The following is a 25,700-nucleotide window of genomic DNA, read 5'->3' as shown; positions in this document are numbered from 1 at the left end:
TAGGTAGGCAGAGCCTTTGAACCTTCCCTCGGAAAGATATGTCATCTTTACTGACTACTCAGTAGACACGTTGTCCTTGAACTGTTAGTCGTTTTGTATAAACGATAAACATATCCCCCACTGATATCTCCCTGACACAGGTTCAGTTCTCATGGTTATGTTCATTTTGGCCCTGAACATCCGGCTGGTTCTGCAAGAGTTTCTAAAGAATTAAGCCCAATTAATTATCTTTCGAAGCGGCCCCACTTCTCTCTCACATAGGTGATTCTTTTATCAGGAGTAATCCCGCATTACTCATTCAGAATCTTAACAATCCGATTTCACAGAATCATTAAAAGCTCTAAGCTTAACCTCGTACGGGAGTCACTGTTTTAATATAGGAATAGGACTTGGGGTTTTCCCCCACAGTGACCTCACATAGCCTTTGACAATTAGGTTGTCCCTTTGAACCAAGATCTTGGGATCTCCAGTCATCATGGTTGGGTTTCCTTTGCCTTGGCTTTATTTGCCATGGGCTTTAGCCCCATTCCTTTGGATGTCTTCTCTACTTGGTCCCTATTTAACCCTTTAGTTAGCGGATCCGCAATATTTTCTTTGGACCTAACATAGTCAATACTAATGACTCCAGATGAGAGAAGTTGTCTAATGGTATTATGTCGTCGTCGGATATGTCTAGACTTACCATTATACATCACATTATGTGCCCTACCAATAGCAGATTGGTTATCACAATATACACATATTGCAGGCATAGGTTTTGTCCAATTAGGAATATCATCCACAAAGTTCCTTAGCCATTCAGCTTCTTCTCCACATTTATCCAATGCAACAAACTCAGATTCTATCGTGGATCTTGTTATCACAGTTTGTTTGGAGGATTTCCAAGATATGGCCGCACCTCCCAGAGTGAATACATAACCACTCGTGGCTTATGAATCTTGAATATCAGATATCCAACTTGCATCAGTGTACCCTTCAATTACTTCAGGATATCTCGTGTAGTGTAGACCATAATCACGAGTGAATCGTAGATACCTTAATACTCTTACGATAATTGCTTTCCAGTGTTCAACACTTGGATTACTCGTATATCGAGCTAGTCTACTCACGGTGTAGGCTAAATCCGGTCTCGTGCAACTCATCAAGTACATGAGACTGCCTATCACTCTAGCATATTCAATTTGAGAGATGCTTTCACCTTTATTCTTAGACAAGTGTTGACTAATGTCTATGGGAGTTCTCGAGACTCCAGAATCGTCCTTTCCAAACTTGTCTAGAATTTTATCAACATAGTGTGTTTGATCCAGTACAATCCCATTGGGTGTTCGGGTAATCTTGATCCCCAGAATTACATCAGCAATTCCCAGATCTTTCATATAGAACCTTGAGTTCAATATATCTTTTGTGGATTGGACCATACGATCATTACTCCCCACTATGAGCATGTCATCTACATATAAACACAGAATCACATATCCATGTTCAGTGGTTTTAATGTACACACATTTGTCACACTCGTTGATCTTAAATCCATTTGACATCATAACGTTGTCAAATTTTTCATGCCATTGCTTTGGGGCTTGTTTAAGGCCATAAAGCGACTTGACTAGTTTACAGACTTTCTTTTCTTGTCCAGGTGCAATACAACCCTCAGGTTGATTCATATAGATCTCTTCTTCGAGATCTCCATTAAGAAAGGCTGTTTTTACATCCATTTGATGAATTTCAAGATTGCGTAATGCAGCAACTGCAATTATCAATCTATTAGAAGTTATTCTCGTCACAGGAGAATAAGTATCAAAGTAATCAATACCCTCTTATTGTTTATACCCTTTGATTACCAGTCGTGCCTTATATTTATCAATTGAGCCATCGACTTTCATCTTCCTCGTAAAGATCCACTTAGATCCAAGTGTTTTACTTCCAGGAGGAAGATCAACCAACTCCCAAGTGTGGTTTTGCATGATAGAGTCTATTTCACTTCTTATGGCTTCTTTCCATAAGTGACCCTCAACAGAGTTCACTGCCTCTTTATAATTTAGAGGTGGAGCCTCCAACATATAGGTGAAAAAATCAGAACCAAAAGATTTTTCTACCATCGCTCGCTTGCTTCGTCTAAGTCCCTCAGACTCTATCTCTTCTTCGGACTCTTCATCATTATCTTGAGTTATTTCCTCAATATCCTCAAGAAATTGGTTTGATGAACTCGTTCAGCTTCCTTAGACTTATAAGGAAATACATGTTCAAAGAACGAAGTATTTTTAGATTCCATAATCGAATCGTTGTGTATATTGGGGTTTTTCGAGTCATACACAAGGAATCTATATGCATTACTATGATGTGAGTACCCAATGAAGATACAATCTACAGTTTTTGGTCCTATCTTCATTTTCTTTGGAGCGGGAGCCATTACTTTCGCCAAGCACCCCCACATTCGCAAGTATTTATAGGAAGGTCTCTTTCCTATAAATAGCTCAGACGGAAACTTATCCTCCTTCTTTCGGGGTACCTTGTTCAGAAGATAATTTGCAGACAAGATCGCTTCCCCCCACATTTATTGGGGTAACCCAGAACTCACCAACATCGCATTCATCATCTCCTTGAGAGTGCGATTCTTACGTTCGGCCACGCCGTTTGATTGAGGAGAATAAAGTGGAGTGACTTCGTGAATAATTCCATGTTGTGCACAAAAGGCACCAAATGGTTCAACATATTCACCTCCTCGATCACTTCGCACTTTCTTAATCTTCTTATTAAGTTGATTCTCAACTTCCAATTTGTATATGGCAAATTTCTCAATTGCTTCATCTTTGCTTTTAAACAAATATACGTAACAATATTTTGTACAATCGTCAATAAAAGTCACAAAATATTTATTACCACCTCTCGTGGGCATGAACTTTAAATCACATAAATCGGTAAGGATTAAGTCGAGAGGTTCATTACTTCTTTCAACACTATGAAAGGATGTTCTTGTTAATTTTGCTTAAACACAAATTTCACATTTATGATTTGAGTCAATATTAAACTTTGGAATACACTCCAAATTAATCAATTTTCTCAGTGTGTCATAATTTACATGACCTAGTCTACCATGCCATAAATTAGACGACTCAATCATATAAGCGGAAGAAGAATTTTTATTCATTTCTTTTGCCTTGATGGCCATTACATTCATTTTGACCATGCCATTCTTGACATAGCCCTTGCCCACATACATACCATTTTTAGATAATACAAGTTTTTGAGACTCTAAAACCATCCTAAACCCATGGTTATCCAGCACAGTCCCAGAGTTAAGATTCTTCCGCATATCAGGCACGTAGAGAACTTTGGTGAGCTTCATCTCCTTCCCAGAGGTCATCTTCAAGAAGACTTCACCTTCCCCCTTGACTTCAGAGGTAGCAGAGTTGCCCATGAACAACTTTTCTCCATCTCCTAGCAGCTCAAGGGTGGAGAATGAGTTCTTGTCAGCGCAGATGTGGCGGGTTGCTCCAGTGTCCAGCCACCACTCCTTCGGGTTCGAGTCAATCATGTTGACCTCGGAGACCACAGCGACGAGGAGGTCATTATCATCCTCCACGACATTGGCCTCCTTCTTCTTCTTTGGCTTTCTACAATCGGCAGCCCGGTGACCAACTTTGTCGCAATTGTAGCATTTACCAACAATCTTTTGTTGGTACTTCTTCTTGAATGTCCCTCCCTTGACTCCAAGTTTGTGGGCGTGCTTCTTCCCCTTCGAGTTCTCGCCATGTTCGACGACATTGGCTCGCTCGGAGACGGTTCTCAGTCTTTTATCGGAGCCACGGTTGTCTTCCTCGATTCGGAGGCGCACAACCAAGTCTTCAAGACTCATCTCCTTTCGCTTATGCTTGAGGTAGTTCTTGAACTCCTTCCACCCCGGTGGCAATTTCTCAATTACAGAGGCAACTTGGAAAGACTCGCTAATGGTCATTCCCTCGGCTTGAACCTCATGGAAAATGAGTTGAAGCTCTTGCACTTGACTCACAACGGTCTTCGTGTCCACCATTTTGTACTCTAGGAAGCGACCCACAATGTACTTCTTAGAGCCCGCATCCTCGGTTTTGTACTTTCGATCCAACGAATCCCAAAGCTCTTTAGACGAGGCTTTTGAGCTATACACGTTGTATAAAGAGTCGGCGAGACAATTTAACACGTGGTTATGACAAAGGTAGTCGGATTCGTTCCACCCCACATAGGCCCGAAGCACTTGTGGGTCAGCTTCACCCTCATGAGGAGTGGCCGGAGGATTTTCGGTCAAAAACCGAGCAAGTCCTATGGTCGTCAGGAAGAAGACCATCTTTTGTTGCCATCGTTTGAAGTTGAGCCCGTCAAAATTCCCCGGTCTCTCGGCCGGCATCACCGTGGAAGGCCCTCGAACCACACCCATGTTTGGAGCATCTAGGCCCAAACCCGTCATCGGTTGAACGAGACCCGCGGGTCCGTTTCCGGCCGTAGCCGCCATCGAGCCTTGTCCCACAGCCACGGGGATTTGGCCAATGTTGATCAAGTTCGTCGGGTTGTTCACCAAGGAGGGATTGTCATTGACGTTCCCTCCAACACTTACGTTCATCGAGTCGTTCACGTTAGTCATATTTCTACACAAGAAATCCAGAAATTAGTAGTCTTCAAAACAAAACCGGGAACAAAATAATGGAAAAATAAAATATTTTTCCTTCCTTGCAACCTGTCTTAGAAGGTATAAAAAGCTTCAAGATTGTTAGATTGTTAGCAATATTGTATTAATATTGATGGAAAAAGACAAATTGCATGGAACGAAAAATTCACGTAAAAACAATTGCATATAAACCGACTAAACCTTAGAACCGGAAAAAACAAATCGGAAAATTAGTCGAGGCCCGTTGGACGGTCTCCTTGAAGCTTTTTATCGCCCTCCCACGGATGCTGGAATACTTGAGTGAAAGCCTCCCAGGATACAACGACTAGCAGAGGCAAGCTTAGCACCAATACACTTGACTCTCGGCGAACTAGGACCTGTGCGAAACTATCACCACGACAAAGCAAAAGAAAAGAATTTCTGGGGAAGAGAGAGCTCAGGAACAGTGGGGAAACAATGGAATTCGTGTCTTCTGAATGAGAGCTGAAGCCTCTTTATATAGGCCAAGGCTACGTCGGTTTGAAGTTCAAAAACGTCCAGCCTTAAAGGCATTAAACGCAGGCTATTACAACCATTTAACACACCGTTTTGAATTCAAAACCATGCGAACAGTCCAACGTTTTCAGCCTTAATGGCATTATTACACAGCCATAATGCGCACTTAAAGCTCAAAAACCATTGAATTGAAGCATACAAACCGTTGGCTTTAATCCTCAAACGTACGCTTCGTCACTTCGTCCGGTCGAGCTCGTCCAGTCGAGCTGGAATGACTTCGTCACTTCGTCCAGTCGACCTCGCCCAGTCGAGCTGGAATGACTTCATCACTTCGTCCAGTCGACCTCTTCACTTCGTCCAGTCCAGCTCGTCACTTTCTCATTCACTTTAGGTCCAATTTTGGCAAACAAATATTGAATTTTATAGCCCTCGTTACGAGGAATCCGTATCACTTGTAATTATTAAATTTCGATGAGTGGAGCCCACTCAAAATGTTGCCACAAATCAGCCATACACAAGTTTAATTCCAACAGTCCACAAACCGTTCAGAAATTTTGAAAAGCCGTTTTAAGCATTTTAATTTAGACAAAAAATGTATCAAACACATAGGGCATAGAAATAAAAGATAAGATAAAATGAATAAAACCACATAAAATATAGCGAGTTAATAAAAATAATTTTGAGTGGACTATTAATGATGCATGGTAGTGGTTTTGGGATAAATAGAGATATGGGGAAATAGGGGGTAGGTTCTCTTGCTTAGTGTGTTTGATGGTTTGGAAAAAAAACAGAGATATATGAAGACTCGACGAGAAAAGTTTCGTCGACGATGGGGATGGATGATAGGTCAGAGTCGTAAGGTCAATGAGTTTCGTTGGGCTCGACAGTGAGGGTAGAGACCTAAAAGAGAAGGATTTTGCGGTGGTTTATACAAAAGATTATAATTTGATAGAAAAAAAAAGATCGAGGAAGAAAAGAAGAAGCCATGCACCACCACACGCATCACAGTTAGAATTACAACAAATATAGACTATAGAAACTTTAACAATCAGAGAAATAAAAATTTGTAAATCTATGTGGAAATTAATTGAAAAATTATACATTTTCACCGAGTAGTACAAAACTCTGAAAATTGAAAGGAAAAACGATGTAAGGACCGAAATTTCTTTGTTATTGTTTTTGTTTTTTAATCATGTCACTATTACGCTTAACGCTTTTATAAAAAGTTTTGATGCTTTGTAGGAACGAAACAAAAGACGATCACGAAAAATCAAAATGGAAAAAGAAATGATATAAGAAAGTATGTGATTAGAAAAAATGGCCGGAAATGAGACTAAATTGTTTCATCCAAAAATTTAAAACAAATGATAAAAGAGAAATGATAGGATCTAGACCACATGAAAAATTGAAATTTCAAAATAGCCAACGTTTAACTTTTATTAGCAAAATAGCCAATATCGCTTATGTGGCAAGCCAACAAAAATTTAATCTCAATTATACCCTTATACATGTACTTAATTCAAAAAAAATATTTAACAGTTTTATTTTAAATATTGCAAATATGTGTGATTGCTATTATTTTAAATTCCTTATTTTTCTCTTTTTATATAACTGACTTCTCTCTCTCTCTCTCGTCAAGCCTACTATTTCAGAGCCTCTAATAAACTTTATTATTGCCATCATCTTTCTTGATCCATATATACTTTTGGAATCTTCCCAATTCCACACAAATAATACACGCATATTCAATTAAAAATAAGTAGTGGATTTGTATATATACACGTATGATATATGTATATATATACCAGGGCTGTGATCTCAAGACTACGGAGGATAGATGCGATTCATCAATGTTAATAACTATTAGTAATTTATTGGTTTTTTTTTGTTCTGAATTATATGTTTTCGTGCAATTAATATTCGTTAATTATTGTTAATTGATAGTTGTTCATCTTGTTTGGTATATTTTTATGGTCTATGCACAGTTAATTATCGTAAATTATTGGTAATACGTGACATTTTCATCTTCTTCAAGAATTTTCTTCTCATATGCGTTTTTCCTTTCATAAGTTGGCTGAGTTGTTATCTTATATTAGTGGTTACTTATTATTAACATTTATTATTATTATTACTATTACTATTTCAAGTAATATTTTTTTTATGTAAATGGGCGGGAATATTGTTAAGGATAATTTTGTCTTTTTTGTTGGGTAATAAATGATTGGTGGCTAATTAACAAAAATTATCTAAACAATGACTATTTTGCAATTCAAAGTTTCAAAATGGCTAGTTATCTACGGTGCCCATGATAAAATGTACTAATATGTGTAAGGTATCGAAAGTGGAAAAAATATGTATCAGAACCAGAACTCGGAAAAAAGCAAACAGAGAAAACCGCAAAACAATTCCAAATATCAAAGCAACTGTGATAGAAAACCTAATGATCATATTAATTCAAAAATAAAAGAACAAATCAAATCTTGGAAACGTGGAAACGAATATCACACTCCAAACAGTAACAAATAAATCAATCACTTTGTAAGATACCAAACACATGCTCTCTATAGGCATTTTTAATCCTTGCATCATAACACGTTAAAACATACATCAAAGTAAAAAAAAAAAAAAAAAAAAGCAAGCAAACAAGTAATGACACAAACACGCTCACAGGGGTATTATTGGAGATGGTTCTTTGGTATAGTTTAAGTTTCCTGAGGGTTACTTCGAAAACAAGTTATCTGCTATCTGTTTTAGAGATTTGTCGTTTGTTTTTTCTTTTAAGTTCTTATGCTAAAACGACTTGTCGTTGTTATTAGCTGGACTCTGTATTTAAGGATTTCAAATCCTTCTTCGATGATTGATAAAAAATCAAATCGTTCATTTTCTTTCATTCCTTTCTCTCTCTCGAATCTCTTTCTCTCTCGATCTCAGATTCCAATAGATATATAGAGTGAAGAAATTTGCACATCAAAGGAGTCGCACCACAACAGGGAGCGATTAGGGTTATGCTGAAACATAAATATAATTAGCAAATTATTAAAAAGGTTGTGGACAGGAAATGCAATTTCAGTATGCATTGTTTCAAGTCCAAACAATAAACCCAATCTAAATCCAAAAAAACAAATATACTTTTTGAATCAAAGTTTATTCACACATTGTTTTCACAGTTTATTTGTTGTAGTAAGATAGGATCCAGGACATCAGTAAGATCACTCTTAGTTTTTATATAAGCTATATGTTATGGTTTTATGGAGTATTTCTATTCAATAGTGATGGAAAAATATTTTTCTCCTTATTTTGCAGAGTTCTTAGTTAAGAATTGGACATGGTGAAGAGATAATAAACAGATCCTACTTCGTGATGAAGTAAAATCTAGAAGATGAAAAAAAAAATTATTATCTCATTTGAGTCTCCTATGTAAATCAATTTATCATTGAGACGTCATCTTGAGAAATAAATTGAATACGTTAAAACAAAAACATGTATTATTTCTTCTAAAAAAACATGTATTGTTTATATCTAAGTTAATTATATTGGTTTAATCAATGTGGCTCATAATAACATTAATATATGGCAACTTCAACCTAATAAAGGCTTAATTAATTATATTTTTTATGTTTTTATTCGATTTAAACGACGGAACACTTGAATCATGAGAGCAATGGATTGCCCGAGCTCTTCATACAATAAAAAAAAAAAAAAAAAAAAAAAAAAAAAAAAAAAACGATCATATAAGTAATGAAAGAGATTTCATGATTGTATTTCCGGATTGATATCTCTATTTAATGGAGTTATTATTAGCGGGTGTTGCTCATGTACACGTAATTGGTTGATTCTATCAAGAAGTGAACTAAAAAGTTTGTGATGAAATAAACGAGACGGTTCTTTCTTGAACTATGTATCATAAATATATCGTTGCAACGCACTCAATGCTATGTTTTGAAATGTTGAAGAAATACATTGATTTTTCTTAGATAGACAATGTTTTACCGCTAACCTATATATAATAAGTAAAATGGGGATAGGAAACTCCATATTTTTTTTTTTTTAAGAAATGGAAGGGGATACAAATTTATTGTATTTTCTTTGTGTTTATTTTACGGAGGAAAATTCTAGGAAATGAAAATTCGAGATAAAGTGTGAAATTAAAAAATTAAGAATTCATTTTCATTGAAAAAAATGAGGGGGAATGAAAATCGAAACAACTACTTATAGGAAACGTACATGTGATTCTCTTCTCACTCGCTCTCATCATGCTCTCTCAAATTTTAATCCAAATACAATAGAGAGTTTTAATGTTTTCTCATTTTTTTCAAAGTTTTATTTTTAATGGTTTAATCCGGGTTCCGGACATTACCTTGATTAATGGACTGTATTTTTTTATTAATTAACACTGATCAGATTTATTATACTATTTGGTAGTACTAGAAGTTTTGATCATATTGATTCCCTTCTCTATTTAATGGAGATCTCCATATTAATGGCATATATAAAAAAAACCATATTATGTTAAGTAATTTCTCGTAATTAAATTAATCAGGTTACCATCATAGTTGCTATGTGATCCTTGGAATAATAATACGTTCTAAATTTGCTATACTGTTGTAACCAAACCAACCGTCTTGAGTGTCACTGAAGAATAAATCTGTTCTATTTCTGACACCGCCACTTTTTAAAATCGGCAAATTTTAAAGAATAAGAGATCTTGAAAATTTTAATCTTTTATTTCTTCTCAAGGCTAAAAAAGGAGATTAACGATCCTTATGGGTTTGGAAATCAATTTACATAAATTAATCACTAACAAACGTTTGACTTTCCCTCTAAGCCCCCATACTCTTATCTCTCTATATAATGCAAAGAACACCCAAAAAAAAATATCATAATTAAACATTTGTATTTAGGCTTAAGAAAAAAAATGGGGTTTGTAGTACATAACTTTGTAAGCGTGTGTATTGCTTTGCTTGTAGTGATTGGACAAATACAAGTTAATTGCGAATGGTACAAAAAAGACGGTAACAAAATATATCCTTACTACACAATCACTGTGGCCAAAAATGGAGTTGCTAATTTCTCAACCATCCAATCTGCCATAAACTCTATTCCTTCAAATAATCAGCACTGGGTTGCTATAAACATCGACGCAGGCATTTACAGGTTTTTTTTTTATTTTTTGTCTTTCAATTTGGCTTTTTTTTATTATTATTAATAATTATGTGCATCAAATGAATACAGAGAGAAGGTGAAAATCCCAAATGACAAGCCTTACTTAGTCCTAAGAGGCCGAGGAAGAAGAAGAACACACGTTGTTTGGGATGACCATTATTCAGTAGCTCAGAGTCCCACTTTCAATTCCATGGCTGATAATATTGTTGTCAAATCCATTGGCTTTAGGGTGACAAATTGTTTCAATTCCTTAATAATTTTAATCCCTGTTAAAAAAAAAATTAATTTTTTTTATATTTTATTTTTGAGGTAGAATTCGTATAATCTCCCGGGCAACAAAAACCCTAGAGAACCGGCAGCGGCGGCGATGATCACCGGAGACAAAAACCGGTTTGTGCGATGCGGTTTCTATGGATTACAAGACACGTTATGGGACGATCAAGGACGTCACTATTTTCACAAATGCACTATACAAGGCGCCGTGGATTTCATCTTCGGTAGCGGCCAATCCATTTACGAGGTACTTCCTTAAAAATAAAATAAAAATAGAATTAGTTGTTTTAAGTTTCCATTTTTTTTTACTAAGACAAGGAACGGACTATGATACAAAGGTTAAAACATACACTATTGATGTTTAAAAGTACCTTTGAAAAAGTTTCCTTTCATTTTTTTTTTTTTTGTAAGTGCATGAATCTTGTGCGTTAGGTTTTAGTACTCAAAAGGGCAACTTCATTACTTCTAGGGCATTGAAGATATGGTGTAATTGTGAATCGTTGTAGATTTCATTCTTGAGTATGGGGAATAAAGGGAAGAAAAAAAAATATCCATTCCTTACAAGTCATTGATTTGACATGTTTTTTTTTTTTTTTTTTTTTTTTTTTGCTTTTGTAGAGTTGTTCGATATCGGTGCTAGGTCATGATATAGAGCCAGGATTCATCGGTTACGTTACTGCACAAGGAAGATTTAACCCTAACGACGGAAGTGGATTCGTGTTCAAAAACTGCCACGTCTTTGGGACCGGCAGCGTATACTTGGGAAGGCCGTGGCGGAGCTTCGCTAGGGTTTTGTTCTACCAATCCAACTTCTCAAACGTCATCGTTCCTCCGGGTTGGGACACTTGGGATTACTCCAGAGAACAGTGAGCTTTTAGTCATAGCATAAGAGCAATTTTCGAACTATAAGTTGACCACGCATTGACTTTTTTTCATTTCCGTGCTCTAATCCATGATCCTACATATCTTGACTAGGAGTCAATTGACCTTCGCCGAAGAATCGTGCTACGGACCCGGAGCCGATAAATCGCATCGGGTGAGTTGGTTGAAGAAGCTGAGTAAGGAGACCCTGAATGAGTTGACCAGTCAACGATTCATCGACAATGAAGGATGGATCGCAAGACAACCCTACTAATATTTGTTCGCGCCTAAGCGCTTGGAATATTTAGTTTCCAAGCGTAATCAGTCGGTGTTCAATTTTCGGTCAAAATTACAAGTCTGCTTTATCCTTTTTACAAATTGTACAAGGAGAAACACATGCAAATATATTTTAGGGGGAAAAATACTATAAAACCCTCATATACCTTTTATTATTTCTCAATCTTGCGAGTGAAGCAACGTCGCAAAAATCTTCCTGAGACGGTCCAAATTGTTTTTTCTTTCAACTAACCAAATGGGCGATTTCTAATGCATGAATTATAATGATATAAAAAAAATGATGACATACTTGATGCAAGATTCTATGGGAGAGAGAAAAAGCCGTTTTTATGTAGTGTTGTGAGTCGGGACGCTAAGGTAGAACTTGGTGTTTGCGAAATCGTGCAGAAGAGGGTTATATCCGTCCTTTGTTCTCGTCTTTGAGGGCAATCCGAACTCTTCCATAAAAGCTGATGTATCGAGCTACACAAAATTATAACGAAAAAATGTTACATTACATATGTTTGGTTTGGCTTAATCAAATGTTCCTCTTTGTGAATGAATATGAACTTACTATGATTGTTCGCCTCTTCTTTCCTTGCTTTGATGGCCGATCTGTGTCTAGTTTCAGCCATCCAGAGCAATAATGTTCAATGCGTTCCAAAAGCACAAAGTCGGTAGGGAAAAAAATATCCGCTTCGCCCTGTGAAAAAAGTGAAAGAAAAAGGAGAATTACACAAATACCTCATTTGAACATGTCAAATATTCGATAAATATATAAGTCAAATTAAACAAGAAAAATATCATTTAGTATTTTTCCCATATACTATATGATACTGTAAACAGAGAAAAAAAACTGCATGAATCTCTAAACAGTTGAAAATATACAAGTCAAATTAAACAAGAAAAATACTGCAAAAATACCTATATGAGAAATAAACACAGCTAATCTGAATTTGGGTAGATAAGTTTAAAAAGAAGCTACGAGAAAAAAGTGATGAATTATGTATCATCAAGAAGTTTCTCTCTTGTTAGGAAAAGCTAATTACAATGAAAGAAAGTAAAAGTCACTGACTTGTTATAGTAAAATATTTGAAAGCAACAAATGGTGATAGAAAATCAAACTAGACCCAAATATAAATAACGCTAGAAAAAGAAAAGAATCGGTCACCACACAAGGCTTCCTTCATTTTATTTTCTTTGATAAGCAATGAAAAGATAAGAAAAGTAACGTGAATATGACGTATTAGTCAAGTCAATAGTAATTCTACCTTTGCATCTAGATAATTACTATAATCCGAGCTTTTGCCTTCTTTCTGCAGAAACAGAAATGTAATGGTGAAAAGCAAAGTGATAAATGAATTTAATAAAAAATAATAATAAAAATAGAAAAAAGAATATACCTTTGTTGAAACCAACGGTGCATTCTCACCGGGTACAATTACATCGGGTAGGTAACTAAAATCCGAAGCAATCAAAGACATCTTTGGTAATACACCGTGTAAAACTTCAAGTAGTTTCTGTAGATTAAAAAAAAAAAAAAAAAAAAGCATTATCATCGGAGCAAATATATACATATTTAAAAATATATAAATTATAATAATCCCTCTCACCAAAGAACCAGTTGGAAGCCAACGTTTTCGAGGCTTTGGAGAGACTTTTGCCCAAATGCTTTTGGCCTTCAAGATTAAATCAGACTCACTTTTGTCCAAGGCCACGAGTTCAACACAACGCTTGATTAATGAGTCTTGTAATGGCTTATACAACTCACTGAGTTCTCCACTATTTATATTTAAAAATATATATACAAATATCAGTCTCATGGAACATTAGAATCAAAAGATCGGAATCAGCGGTCGAACTTAATAATTATGACTACTAATTCTACGAGTTTTATCAAATGACACGAGAAGGATTATGACTATGGCACAATACATCATGTTCATAGTTTCTTATTATTTTTATTTCTGTTCGTAGCTAAAGCCAAAAGACAAAACATGTGATATAGATTGAGCAAAGACATATTAAATCAAAGTCACAATACGATAAATTATCAAAATGAAAAAACTAAAGTAAGACCACCCGTCGAAAAATGGGAATACCTATCCTGTTGCTTCTGTACCCATACTTCCGTCCAAGGAGAAACTTGATCTTTTGAGTATATCAGGTCGTGTGGAAGATTATCGAGTACCTGTTATAAACAAGTTCATAAATTTGATTTCGAAATATTACCTTAACTTTAGTAATGCGGACACGGTTACATGCAAAACAATGTAACATTCCGGTACAGAGCTTCATTAAAATAAAGATAGTAATCCGAGTGTTTGCAGATCTTTGATGTAATCACAGATACTGTGTATCCGATTCTTTTTATTTAAAAAAAATTAAATAAAAAATAAAATTAAACATATTAGTCGTTCGATACGGCATATATTTTTGCAATAAATTTTATGAAAGAATGTACCTCGAGCATTATAACCCAACACGGTTGTTCCTGCACATCCCCTGTTTTATATATTAATCTATTAAAAGAGAAATAAGAAAAAGAGAATATTCGAAACCAAGACCTTCTCGAGATCTATTAATTTATAGATTAGTTAGCGATAGTTGACACTTTACAAATAATGCCATAAAGAATAAAACAATTGTATGAAGAATCATCTCACCCCAACCAGTCCGATCAGCAGCGTCACGGCATTCGACTCGAAACTTTGACAAATGGCTTTTCACTTCTCCGACTGTTTCTTTCTGTTTCTCAGCAAGAGTTGGACTTATTTCTACTGAGCTACACCAATCAAATTTATTGTACACAAAGATTAAGTGAAGTACAAAATCGATATTTTTATACTAGCATATATATCCTCATTCTACAATTAGTAGTTGGAACGAAGCCAAAAATAAAATAAGATTCCTTTCAAGATATGATAAATGGATAAATTTTAGTTTTTTTTTTTAAAAAAAAAAGAATTGTAACGGATGGCTATTCTTGTGATAGGAAAGGCCAGATAATTCAGTGCTTCAATTATGAGTCCTGCCAAGATTTTATATTTGCCATTAGCTCAAAAACTATCACGAACGGTGAAGAACATACGTGTAGGTCATACTATTGTAAATTCTCGGCGGTGCATTCAACATTATGTAATCCAATATTCCCTTCGCACAAGTTCCTGATCCGCCGCCAATTTCATATATCTGAAACAAACATAAGCCATGTCAACCACAAGACCATGCATTTACTCAATAATTTAATAATAAAAAAAATATACCATGGAGAAATTCTACGATGTTATAAAATGATATCGTCTTAGGAAAAAATATCATTTAACATGAATTACATAATGCTAATTCAAGAAAAGGTTCGAGATTGTATCAACCAGAAACTAGAAGCATTATCGAAAACATGACTAGATAGTTTACACGTGAAATGTTTGGCAATGTATAGATAGGAAAGAGGAGGCTCTTACTTTGAGCGGAACCGAAAGGTTCGCAGTTCGCAATATGGATTCAGCGATTCCATGGGCATACCAAGGCTGCAAGGAATTCATAGCAAAAAAAGTTGTATAATATTTGGGGGAAAAATAAATGGTAAAAAAAAAATGTTCAGCTGAGAGAACGGTAAACGCTGGGTTATTCTTCATTGCAAGCTAAACAAATACGCGTTGAAAATAATTTAGAGATAAATGTATTTACCTTAAACAGTTCTACGGGGGTGAACCATGATATATCACTGTCCTTGTATATTTTATCCAGTAGTTTCGTATAAGCTTTCCTCCCTAAAATGTCAATTCGAGAAACGATATAGTTAGCCCATAAATGGTGGATAATAATTAGAAAAACAAATTGCATTAAAAAAATGACAAGATACATAAGTTATAAATAATTAGAACTGGGAGGTGATAATTTACAAGAGAAGAAGAAATAAATTTAAAATTAAAAATTTGGCTGCTATTCTGATGACCCAGAGATTAAAGCCTCAAATTTTAAATAACCTCACACGATTTTGTGCAACATTCACAATTAATAATGTAAAACTCCAAAACTCGAGTCATTATTTCAGTTCATTCCCAATTTCCATAACCCATGATATATTTTTTTTTTAAAACAGACTGATCTTCTCTTGAGTCATGGAATGTATTATTTACGAGGAACATTCTTTAGAATTTTTCGCAGGCGTAGCAAAATATGTAAATCATGACAGAAAGTTTACCATCGAGGTGATTGAACTTAATGCTTCTCTCAAGCACTCCGACGGATCGAGATCTCTGCGAGAAGTACCCGTGATTCGGCTCGTACAATGCAGAATGAATGAAATCACGAACCTACTCAGATTGGCTAAAATCAGCTAAGAACAGCAATTCAATCTCGAACGTGAAAAAAAAAATCATATTAGAGTGGGAAAATTAGGAAACGCTTACAAGAACTGGTTCATCGCCAACGAAGTTCGAAGATGAAAAGGTTTTGAAATGGGATACTGCCCAATTACGCTCAAGATGACTCACTGCACGAAATTTTGATTCCCCATTATAACATGTGCTTTTATCAAACAGTTAGAGTGCATGAACTTGAATTTTTTTTTTTTTTTTCTTTCTCCTGGGAATGCTCACGATAAGTAGAGATTACATGATAATAAGGAATCACCTTTTGGAAAATGGAAGAGAATAGTACGAGAGCGAGACCACATCGCTGGATGATTTTCGTTGCCGAGTCTTAAAACCCTCCGAAAACAACTCGACGCTGGTCGTTAACGCAGATGAATCACACGAGAGAGACTAAATTTGACACGGTTTCTTTAGTTTTTTGGGAAATGGACTGGATCGTCCCTTATTTTCGAGTTATAGGCTTTTATGCCCATTTTGAGTTTCTTTTTCTATTATGCACCAATACGGAGTAAATATAAAATTTACCAATAGTTATTGAACGAGAAACTATGTCTACTTATTATTTTGACACGAGTTTTGATGTTTAAAACACTTACTCATATGCTAAAATCTAAAATTTATGGAACACATCCAAAAATTTAAATTATTATTGAAAAATATTAAGTTTTAACATTAACATATATCATAAAAGTTGAATGTCGTATCTCTGAGTTCTCTATAACTTCAGTGCTGCCTTTGGGTTTAACCTTCCCGTAAGGCCATGGATGATCTCTGTAACAAGTGGATCAACTTTAACGTTACAGAAGATGAAGACGATGTGGTACCTGTCGATGAGGAACTCCTGATCGAGAGTAAAAAAGAGTCTGAGGTGATCTTGTTGGGGAAACTCCTGACAGACAAGAACTTTAATAAGAAGTCCCTCAAGGCTGTGATTGGGAATCTGTGGAACGTGAATGAGGGACTGGAAATCAGTGACCTCCAGAACTCTACGTTCAAATTCTATTTCGGCTCTGTGGCGGAAAAGAAGAGAGTCCTTGATAGTGAACCGTGGATTTTCGACAAAGGTCTCTTGAGCCTATCTGACCCGTCGGACACTTCTCCCATAGTTCCCGGAAGGTTCACGAGTGTGAAGATGTGGACACAGATCCATGGTCTTCCTTTGTTGGCCACCTCGACGAGACTGGGGGAAACACTCGGGGGACGGATTGGTAAAGTTATCAAGGTGGACAAGGATCGGAATGGACGTATACGTGACGAGTTCATCCAGGTCCGGGTTATTCTGGACATCTCCAAGCCGCTGCGTCGTGGTTTAGCGGTGCAACTTGGGTCCCAGGGGGAGAAGACATGGTGCAACGTCAAGTATGAGAAGCTTCCCCTCCTCTGCTTCCACTGTGGAATTGTCGGCCATCAGTGGGAAAATTGTACGGCGGTAGGGGCTCCCACAGAGAAACCTAGTACTGGATTTGGTTATGGAGCCTTTATGGTTGGAGTGGCACCAAACCGATTCGCCTCTTCGGTGTTCAGAATTGCAGGGGCCCATAGCAGCTCGAAGAAATCTGGGCGGAGGGCTCGGGGCAGGGCAAGCATATTCCTAACAATGGGAATCGAGATCAGGGTGAAAGCCCAAGCAGGGGGTCTCTAGGTAGTGATGGGCGCCCGCATGGTGTTCCACCTCACCAAGCGACGGAGTTCAGCGGTTCGTCGGGATGTTCGGTTCCAGGAGAGCCGGTGGCTGGCGCCTCGAAGTTTGGGCATAAGACAAGCCAATCAGTGATGGGCATGGAGAAGGAGACGACTTCACACGCCACGCTTGAGAAGTCCGAGGCCATCATTGAGGATAGAGTTCCAATGAACACTCGAAACCCTGCCCACCCTGTTATTGGCACAAGTTCGAAAGGGAAGATGAAGCCACGTGTTGTCGCTGAATCTATTAAAAAAAGGATGGGCCTCTTCAATGATGAAGCCCACATGGGGCATCTATCCGGTTCTAAGGGGGTCCATACCTCTTTGGGCTTGGTCATGGGCTCCATTCAAACGCAGGCTGTCAAACCCAGGGATACCCCAGATGAGAGTTTTCCAGGCTTGCGAATCTCCAAACCTGCTGAGGTGAACCCGGTGGACCCTGCGACTTTGGTGGAGATCGCGCGCGCCCTGGAGAACGCCATGGGGGTGGGGATAGGAGTGAAAGCGAAGGAAGAGCATCGGACCGGCAACGCTGTTCAGGAGGTGGCCCAGGATGGAAAAGATGGAGGCCTGGTGGTGGATTCAGGGGTTGGTTGGAGGCCTCAGAAGGAGCCCATGGCGCGGGACCCGGAGGATCAGGGCGGAGTGGCCGTCGGAGGTGGACCTGGGTTCGTCTTCGGCGCTCTCAAGGCGGCGGAGGAGTTGAAGACGGGTTTCCATTCTCCGACCGACAAAACCCACACAAGAAACCTTAAGCATACAGGCAGGGTGGCGGTCCCAAGAGGTGCTCCCACAGACGGGGGTGGTGCTCTAGTCCTGGCTTCTCCCACGGGCCTTTCGTCAGGGGAATAAACTTCATGGAAGAAGAGAGCTCGGCGGCCTGATGGATTTAGCGGAAGAACCAACGAAGAAGTGACCTCCACTGATGTCGGGGAGGATATGACGAACACGAAGGCGGCGCGGGTAGGTCCTATTGTCTCGGGGACTACAGATTGTAAAGCCTTAGCATTCACGGCTCCTGTGGATTCTCTGAGGCGTCCCCAGGAGCCTTCTCCTCCTGCCTCATCGTTTGTGTTTACCCCAGCCCATGTCATTTCTGATTCTGAGGATTTGGCTGCGGCTTCTCTTATTTCGACAGCGGCGCCCCACGGTGATGAGGGCTGCCGGGAGCAATGATAGGCCTTCTATGGAACGTCCAGGGGTTGGGAAACTCCCGGACGAAGAGGACTCTTCAATCACACTCTCGTAAGCACAAGCCCGACTTTATCTTTCTGTCGGATGCTAGGCTTAGGAGTAGTGCGGCTGAGAGGGTCCGCTTGCTGTTGGATTTTGAGAACTGCTTCACGGTGGATTGTGTGGGTAGAAGCGGGGGTCTCATGTTGCTTTGGAATAATAATTTGAGTTTTACGCTGGGCTCGTTCTCCATATTACGGGGCTGTTCTTTGATGGAGAGGGCAGGGGCTGGAATTTCTTTGGACTCTACGGCGACCCGGTGGCAGCTAACATGAGGTTTTCTTGGGAGCTTGTTCGGCGAATTTTAGGCCACTTCGCTGCGCCTTGGCTCGTTGGAGGAGATCTCAACAAGGTGGCTGAGAACGGGGAGTTAAGCGACGGGCGGTTGCGTGACCCTTCGCTTTTGGAGTCTTTCCGTCATTTGTTGGAGGATTGCGACCTCATGGATTTGGGTTTTGAGGGAGCGGATTTCACTTGGAGGAAAAGCTCGAACCCGGAGAGTATCCAAGCAAGACTTGACCGATGCCTTGCCAACTCGGAGTGGGGGACTTTTTCCCGAACGCCAAAATTTTCCATCTTGAATTTTGGAATTCGGATCATCGTCCTCTTCTTCTCTCTTCTGAACCGAACCGGACCTCCTTCATGCCCAAAACCTCGGGTCGCTTTTTCTTCGAGGAGGCTTGGTGCGATGAGGAGGAGTGTGAGGATCGTGTTCGCCAAGGATGGGGTGGGGGAGTCTTGGGGGCTGCCTTGCCAAGTCTCCTTGAATCTTTGAGGCGATGCAAAGAGAGTCTTGCTCGGTGGGGTGTGGGTAAGAAGAGAGACGTATCGTGCAAGATTGAGAGGCAAAAGGAAGTGGTCCGGAGGGTCGGGGATGATCGTAACTGCCTGGACCGTGGGAGCTTGAGTCGGGAGGTTCGTCAACTTGATGCTCTTTTAGAAAAAGAAGAGCGGTTTTGGAGACAAAGAAGCCGGATCTCGTGGATGAAAAGCGGAGACAAGAATACGAGGCTCTTTCACCGAAAGACGTCGGCGAGGAAAAAGAGGAATGCCATCTGAGGCCTCCTCAACGAGAGCGACACATGGGTCTCGGGAAAGGAAGGTATTACTACGGTTATCTCGTCATACTTTGAGGATATCTTCTCTTCTACTTCCCCGAGCGCAGCCCTCATTGATAAAGCCCTCGAGGGGGTGAGGCCCTTAGTCACCCCCGAGATTAATTTGGATCTCATTCGGCCCTTTGATGAAGACGAGGTGAAGGCTGCCATTTTCTCCATGGGGGCTACCAAGGCTCCGGGGAGCGACGGCTTTCCGGCACTCTTCTACCAAAAGCATTGGTCGGTGATCGGAGAGCTTATGACTGAGGCGTGCCTTGACGTTCTCAACGATGGCTTTAGTCCCGAAGACGTCAATGACACGATTATCCCTCTTATCCCTAAGGTGGACAAACCGGTCAAGGTTAGTGAATTCCGTCCTATTAGCTTATGTATGTCATTTATAAGGTGATGTCTCGTTGTCTCGTGGTGAGAATGAAAGGGTACATGGATGAGGTGATCTCGGAGAACCAAGGCGCATTCGTGGGAGGCCAACAAATCTTCGACAACGCTATGGTGTGCTTTGAGGGGATTCATTCTATGAGGTGTGGAAGATTTGGGAACGGCGATTACGCGGCCTTCAAAATTGATATGGCGAAGGCCTACGACCGTGTGGAATGGCCCTTCCTTGAAGCGATGATGTTGAAGCTGGGATTTGATGGTAGATGGGTTGATAAGGTTATGACGTGCGTCAAGACGGTGAGGTACTCTTTCAACATCAACGGGGAAGTTCGAGGCCGTCTCGTGCCAAGTAGAGGCCTTCGCCAAGGCGACCCTCTTTCCCCCTTTCTTTTTCTTTTTTTTCGGAGGGGCTCTCTTGCCTCCTTCGGGAAAGTGAGAGAAAAGTGGAGATTAGCGGGGTGTGTTTTGGCTCTCGAGATCTCCGGGTCTCCCATTTACTCTTCGCGGATGATAGTCTTGTGTTCTTCCGGGCAAAGTTGGAAGAGTGTGAGGCGGTGGCGAGGCGTCTCTCTACTTACGCGGCGGCTTCGGGTCAACTAATCAACTTCACTAAGTCTAATATTTTCTTCGGGAAAGACGTTCCGGAGGGGTCCAAGGTTGACATCGCTTCCCGGCTTGGTATTAGCATCACCCCGTGTCACCAACGGTATCTCGGCCTCCCGCCGTGTTCGGGGCGTAGCAAGAAGGACTTGTTTGCCTTTATCCGCGAATGAGTTTGGGATAAGATCAAGAGTTGGAGGGGTATTGGTTCTCGCACTCCGGGAGAGAGGTTCTGATGCGGGCCGAATTCTGCGTCCAAATCTGTCAGTCCAACTTCAGAGGGCCGTATCTTTTTACTCGGTTATCGGATTTACGCGTACAACATATCAAATCGAAGAGAAAGACGAGATCTTTAATACGTGGTGGAAAGTTTGTTAAAAATCGAATCCCAGACCCAGTTTATTCTGCTTCGAAATATCTCGGTCCATTTAATGTTTTAGCAATTTAATTGTGTGACTTTTGGGTTTGTTTGTCCTTTGGTTTTCTTGTCTTTTGGTATACTTGTAACCATCATTTGAAGTTGTATTTATAGAAAACTCAATCTAAATGAAGATAATCAATCAACATTTCTGAAAACACTTTTGTGAGAAAATACTCTCTAATTTCTTAGGTTCTAAATCGTTGAACTTATCAAGGCAAATAACTTTGTGGCGTTCTTCGAGTTCTAGACTTATCAATAGTTTCATTCCATAGACTATTGTGGCGTCTTTCATTCCCCCCTCAATCTTATCAATAGTTCAAATTACAAACTATTGTGGCGATTATCACTCCACCCAAAACACCAAACCGACCCTTCCTTTTAACCTATCCAAAAACCACCAAAAATTCCCTACAACAACAAAACCACAAACCTTCATCCAAATTGAAGCAAAGACTTATTGAGGTAACCCACGTAATTCCGCAACGATTTGAGCTTCGTTCATCGCAAAGGCAGCGAGGTTCTCATCAGGTTCTCATTAAGTCGGTTCTCCAATATATCCCGACCTACGTCGCTAGTTGCTTCCGGCTCCCAAAGTCACTAATCAAAGACATTCACAAGGCGGTGGCTAAGTTTTGGTGGGGGAGCGTCAGGGAAGAACACAAAATCTATTGGTGTAAATGGAAAGAACTTACGAAGCATAAATCGGAGGGAGGGCTCGGGTTTCGGGATCTCGAAAAATCCAACCAAGCACTTATTGCGAAAAGTGTGTGGCGACTTGTGAGGAGACCCGATAGCCTCGTTGGTCGGGTTTACCGGGCATGCTACTTTCCTAGGGGCCATATCTTTGAAGCTAAGTGTGGTTCGAATGCCTCGTTTATGTGGAGAAGTTTGGTTTGGGGGAAGGAAATTATTGTAAAGGGTGCTCGGTGGAAGATCGATGATGGGGAGTCGGTGTCCGTCCGTAAGGACAAATGGATCCCCCGTCCTCCGAGCTTCTCCTTTGTTGACCCGCCCTTCTTGCCCGATTCGATGAGAGTAGCGGAACTTAAACACTATGATGGGAGGTGGAATGAAGTCTTGGTCCGTGCGATGTTTGGAGTTGAAGATGCGGAGGCCATTTTATGCATTCCGGTTAGCTCCTCGGGGGTTGCCGACACCCTCCGGTGGCATTTTTCTAAAGATGGCGAGTTCTCGGTGAAGAGTGGGTATAGGCATGTGATGTCTAACTCTTCGGTTGTGGGCTCTTAGGATAACTCGGCCACGTCCGCACCACGCTTGCTCGCCGCCACATTATTGAAGATGACCGTTGTCCTTTTTGCCATGGTTATCCGGAATCGATTTCCCATGCTATTTGGAGATGCAAGTGGGTCCGGAAAATGTGGAAGCTCACAAAGTTTGAGGAGTTGCTCAAGAAAACTCGGGGAGATGACATCACCTGTATCTTCGTCTACATTGCTAGTGCCGTTGAGGTATGTGATTTTGAATTCTTTATTGCGCTTGTTTTGGAGATTTGGAATCATAGGAACCAAGTAACGGCGGGGAAGTCTAAGTGGAACCCGGAGGATCTCGTGGCTTGGACCGGTGACTTCCTTAACACCTATAGAGATGCCAACATCACCTCGGCTTCGGCGGGATGCAACTCTGGAAATCACAGGGGGGGGGTGGGCGGTTTTGCACCGGAGGGGTGGCTAGGGATGAGAAGGGATTTGTGATTGCCTCGGAGATTTCTATTCGGAACATTCGCCTTTCTCCCGCCCTTGCGGAAGCTAAGGCTATTCTAAGAGGCTTATCCTTAGCTATCTTCCATGGGTTCAACCGGGTGGTGCTTGAGTCGGATTGTCTTGAAGTTGTGCAGGCGATTAAAAGCGACATGGTCCCGGCTACGGAACTCGGCGTCATCTTGCAAGACATCAAGGTTCTCATTCCTTCCTTCTCCGGTTTTGAGATTAATTTCCTTCCTAGATCTTGTAACACCGTGGCGCATAATCTTGCTCGGTTTTCTCTTAGTTTTGACTCGGATGTTCGTTGGGAGGGGGTTGTCCCTCCTTGCGCACTGCGAGATGTTCTTCGTGATCAATCATATGCTATGTAACCACGGTTTTCCTCGGCCATACGTGAGGGTTGATTAATGATAAGTTCGTCGTGGTGCCGCCCACGTTTCTAAAAAAAAAACATTAACATATATCATAACAAGAGGTATCGAGTGAAATAACTGTAGTAGCAAAATTAGTAACCAAATGTAACTATATAATTTTATAAGTAACGAGGTATCAAGCTTGCTGAACAAAAAAAAATTACAAGGTTTAATAGTACCAAAGCCAGTAACTAAAGGTATCATTCGAAATTATTGAAGTTTTGAAAATAGCAAAGATTGTAACCGAAAGTGTAACAAAATGTAAATGTATGCTAAACTTAGCGACGATTCTAACCCTAACTCGCCATTGTTTCTCGCTAGAACGTCGACCGAAACGCCGATCGGGATCTTCCGCCGAGAATCAGCCAACGATGAACCTTCTTCTGTTTCAGACCGTCTTCCCCGCGCGTCTTCCTCTGATCGGTGTGGGTTGTTCTTCATCAATCTCCGGTGAGTGCAATTTCATGGAGATTTTAAGTTTCATTGATGATTTGAATTTTTTTTCTCCTCAGAAAAAATATCATGCCAAGTTCGAAGAGATTCGCAAATCCTTCACTCTTTCGATCACATTGTTAACGCAAGATTGGTTTTTTCTTTCTCTCTTTCTGACTTTGATCGTCCGATTTCCGAATTTGATTTCACGGTCGTGGAAAAATCTCTTCTCCAATTACACCACGATTCCAAATCTCTCCGACTTTGGGTTTGGAATCACCATATATTTGAAGCAGAGATTTACAACCATGGACGAAAATTGATATATCGGTCTGATTGATTGGTTTTCAATCTATGGTTTCGTCCATGTGGCTAACGTGGAAGCCACGCCAACTGTCACCTCCAACGAAGCTCCGGCTCCGGCTCCGTCTCAAGGGAGCCGTCTCCGGCGGAATCAAGCTCAGGATTGGAAAAGTCTATCGATCTGTAGAGAGAGAGATAAAGATGTTAAATTAATTTGAGGCATGAGTTGAGATAAAACTTAATTGGGCATAAAAGCCCAACCCAACTAAAAGAGGAGTAATATATGTCATTTTCTAAAAAAAATTAAATTAAACAACATGTCATTCAGTTTCAATGTGATGTATTTTTTTTTTTTGGTGTGAAAGATTCACTCCGATGTCAAATGGGCATTGTATGTTATGCTCTCATTTATTCCTCATATTCATAAAGGACTTTTTTTCCCTCAAAATAAATATTTATAAGTGGTTTTGTGGTGAACCTCTCTCTCTCTCTCTCTCTCTCTCTCTCTCTCTCTCTCTCTCTCTCTCTCTCTCTCTCTCTGCAAAACCCTCGTTCAAAGTTCAAACTCTCTGCTTTCTTGCCGCCGCCCCCCTGGGAACCGGACGTCGGTAGTACAACTCCGACCCGGGGGGAAGGCGAAGGTCACGTTTCTTCGCGAGTGGTGGCTTCTCCGGCATCGATCTTCTCTTGACCTCGCACGACTTCCAAGGCGGTGACCGAGAGGCATTTTCATATCTGAAATCTCAGATCTGATTTTGGGTCCGTAGTGGAAGTTGGCTCTGTCTTCTTCTCCGACCGGGGCTGGTGCAGCGCTTCCGCCGGAGGTTCTTGCAGCAGTCGTGTCCTTCATCGTGCTTCACCGGAGAAGGCAGAAGCGGTCCATCGGGGGTCCATGGCTCAGTTCGGCTCCGGCCTCGTCGTCCCGGTGGTTCGGTTCCTCCTCGGCGAGGGTGCCTCCGTCGCGGTCCTTGTGGGGTGGGATGTCTTTGAGAGCTTTTTCTTTTTCTTTGAGCATGACGAAGATAATATTAGTTTAGTTTTGTGTTTTGATTTCGTAGTATTAGTTCATGCTGGTACTGTAGTGAATCTTTATCTTTATTGTTGTGCTTTGGTTTTTTTGACTTGTTTTGGAGCCGGATTAGCCGTAGTCTCCTTATCCGTAGTGGATTTCCTGTTAGGTTTTGATCTATGCAGGTGGAAGAGTCATCTTCTTCGTGGTCATCGGCCCAAGGTTGGTTGGATTTTTCCACCGTCAATCTTTGGGTTTTTGAACGAGCCTCTTGTGTGCTCTATTGGTGCTTGTAATTCTTCT

At 40.1% G+C, this 25,700-nt stretch overlaps 4 protein-coding genes across 5 annotated transcripts; 3 read left to right on the top strand and 1 right to left on the bottom strand.

The window, feature by feature from the left end:
• Nucleotides 1-10,049: 10,049 nt before the first annotated feature.
• Nucleotides 10,050-11,735, top strand: LOC149393924 (Pectin lyase-like superfamily protein). The gene is made up of 5 exons (XM_089618213.1): nucleotides 10,050-10,288; nucleotides 10,367-10,526; nucleotides 10,611-10,817; nucleotides 11,189-11,436; nucleotides 11,546-11,735. Exons 1-5 carry the CDS (start codon nucleotides 10,050-10,052, stop codon nucleotides 11,703-11,705), a joined length of 1,014 nt encoding a protein of 337 aa, XP_089474339.1. The 3' UTR covers nucleotides 11,706-11,735.
• A 118-nt stretch (nucleotides 11,736-11,853) lies between these two features.
• LOC149393923 (NADH dehydrogenase ubiquinone complex I, assembly factor-like protein (DUF185)) lies at nucleotides 11,854-16,513 on the bottom strand. Of its 2 annotated transcripts, XM_089616299.1 has the most exons (15): nucleotides 16,346-16,513; nucleotides 16,123-16,205; nucleotides 15,915-16,026; nucleotides 15,398-15,480; nucleotides 15,172-15,237; nucleotides 14,799-14,899; nucleotides 14,374-14,492; nucleotides 14,172-14,212; nucleotides 13,810-13,898; nucleotides 13,321-13,489; nucleotides 13,111-13,227; nucleotides 12,979-13,023; nucleotides 12,282-12,410; nucleotides 12,018-12,190; nucleotides 11,854-11,924 (listed from the first exon to the last, which is right to left on the bottom strand). In XM_089616299.1, the coding sequence occupies exons 1-14, from the start codon at nucleotides 16,386-16,388 to the stop codon at nucleotides 12,056-12,058; spliced, it is 1,332 nt and encodes a 443-aa protein (XP_089472425.1). In that variant the 5' UTR covers nucleotides 16,389-16,513; the 3' UTR covers nucleotides 11,854-11,924; nucleotides 12,018-12,055. The 2 variants fall into 2 exon arrangements, with proteins under 2 accessions (XP_089472425.1, XP_089472424.1); XM_089616298.1 differs by having other exon boundaries at nucleotides 11,854-12,190; nucleotides 16,346-16,512.
• A 333-nt stretch (nucleotides 16,514-16,846) lies between these two features.
• Nucleotides 16,847-17,728, top strand: LOC149393922 (uncharacterized). Its single transcript, XM_089618212.1, has one exon. It carries the CDS (start codon nucleotides 16,847-16,849, stop codon nucleotides 17,726-17,728), a length of 882 nt encoding a protein of 293 aa, XP_089474338.1.
• Nucleotides 17,729-18,941: 1,213 nt separating this feature from the next.
• LOC149393921 (uncharacterized) lies at nucleotides 18,942-22,767 on the top strand. The gene is made up of 7 exons (XM_089618211.1): nucleotides 18,942-19,147; nucleotides 19,228-19,729; nucleotides 19,822-19,917; nucleotides 20,137-20,460; nucleotides 20,505-20,825; nucleotides 20,906-21,204; nucleotides 22,029-22,767. Exons 1-7 carry the CDS (start codon nucleotides 18,942-18,944, stop codon nucleotides 22,765-22,767), a joined length of 2,487 nt encoding a protein of 828 aa, XP_089474337.1.
• Nucleotides 22,768-25,700: the final 2,933 nt, after the last annotated feature.

This window comes from Urtica dioica, chromosome 6 (assembly GCF_054948205.1).
Source record: "Urtica dioica subsp. dioica isolate 48M chromosome 6, U.dioica_male_clone48M_v1_H2, whole genome shotgun sequence".
NCBI lineage: Eukaryota > Viridiplantae > Streptophyta > Magnoliopsida > Rosales > Urticaceae > Urtica > Urtica dioica.
Note: the sequence above shows the minus strand (reverse complement) of the source record. Positions and strands in the feature narration are given on the sequence as shown.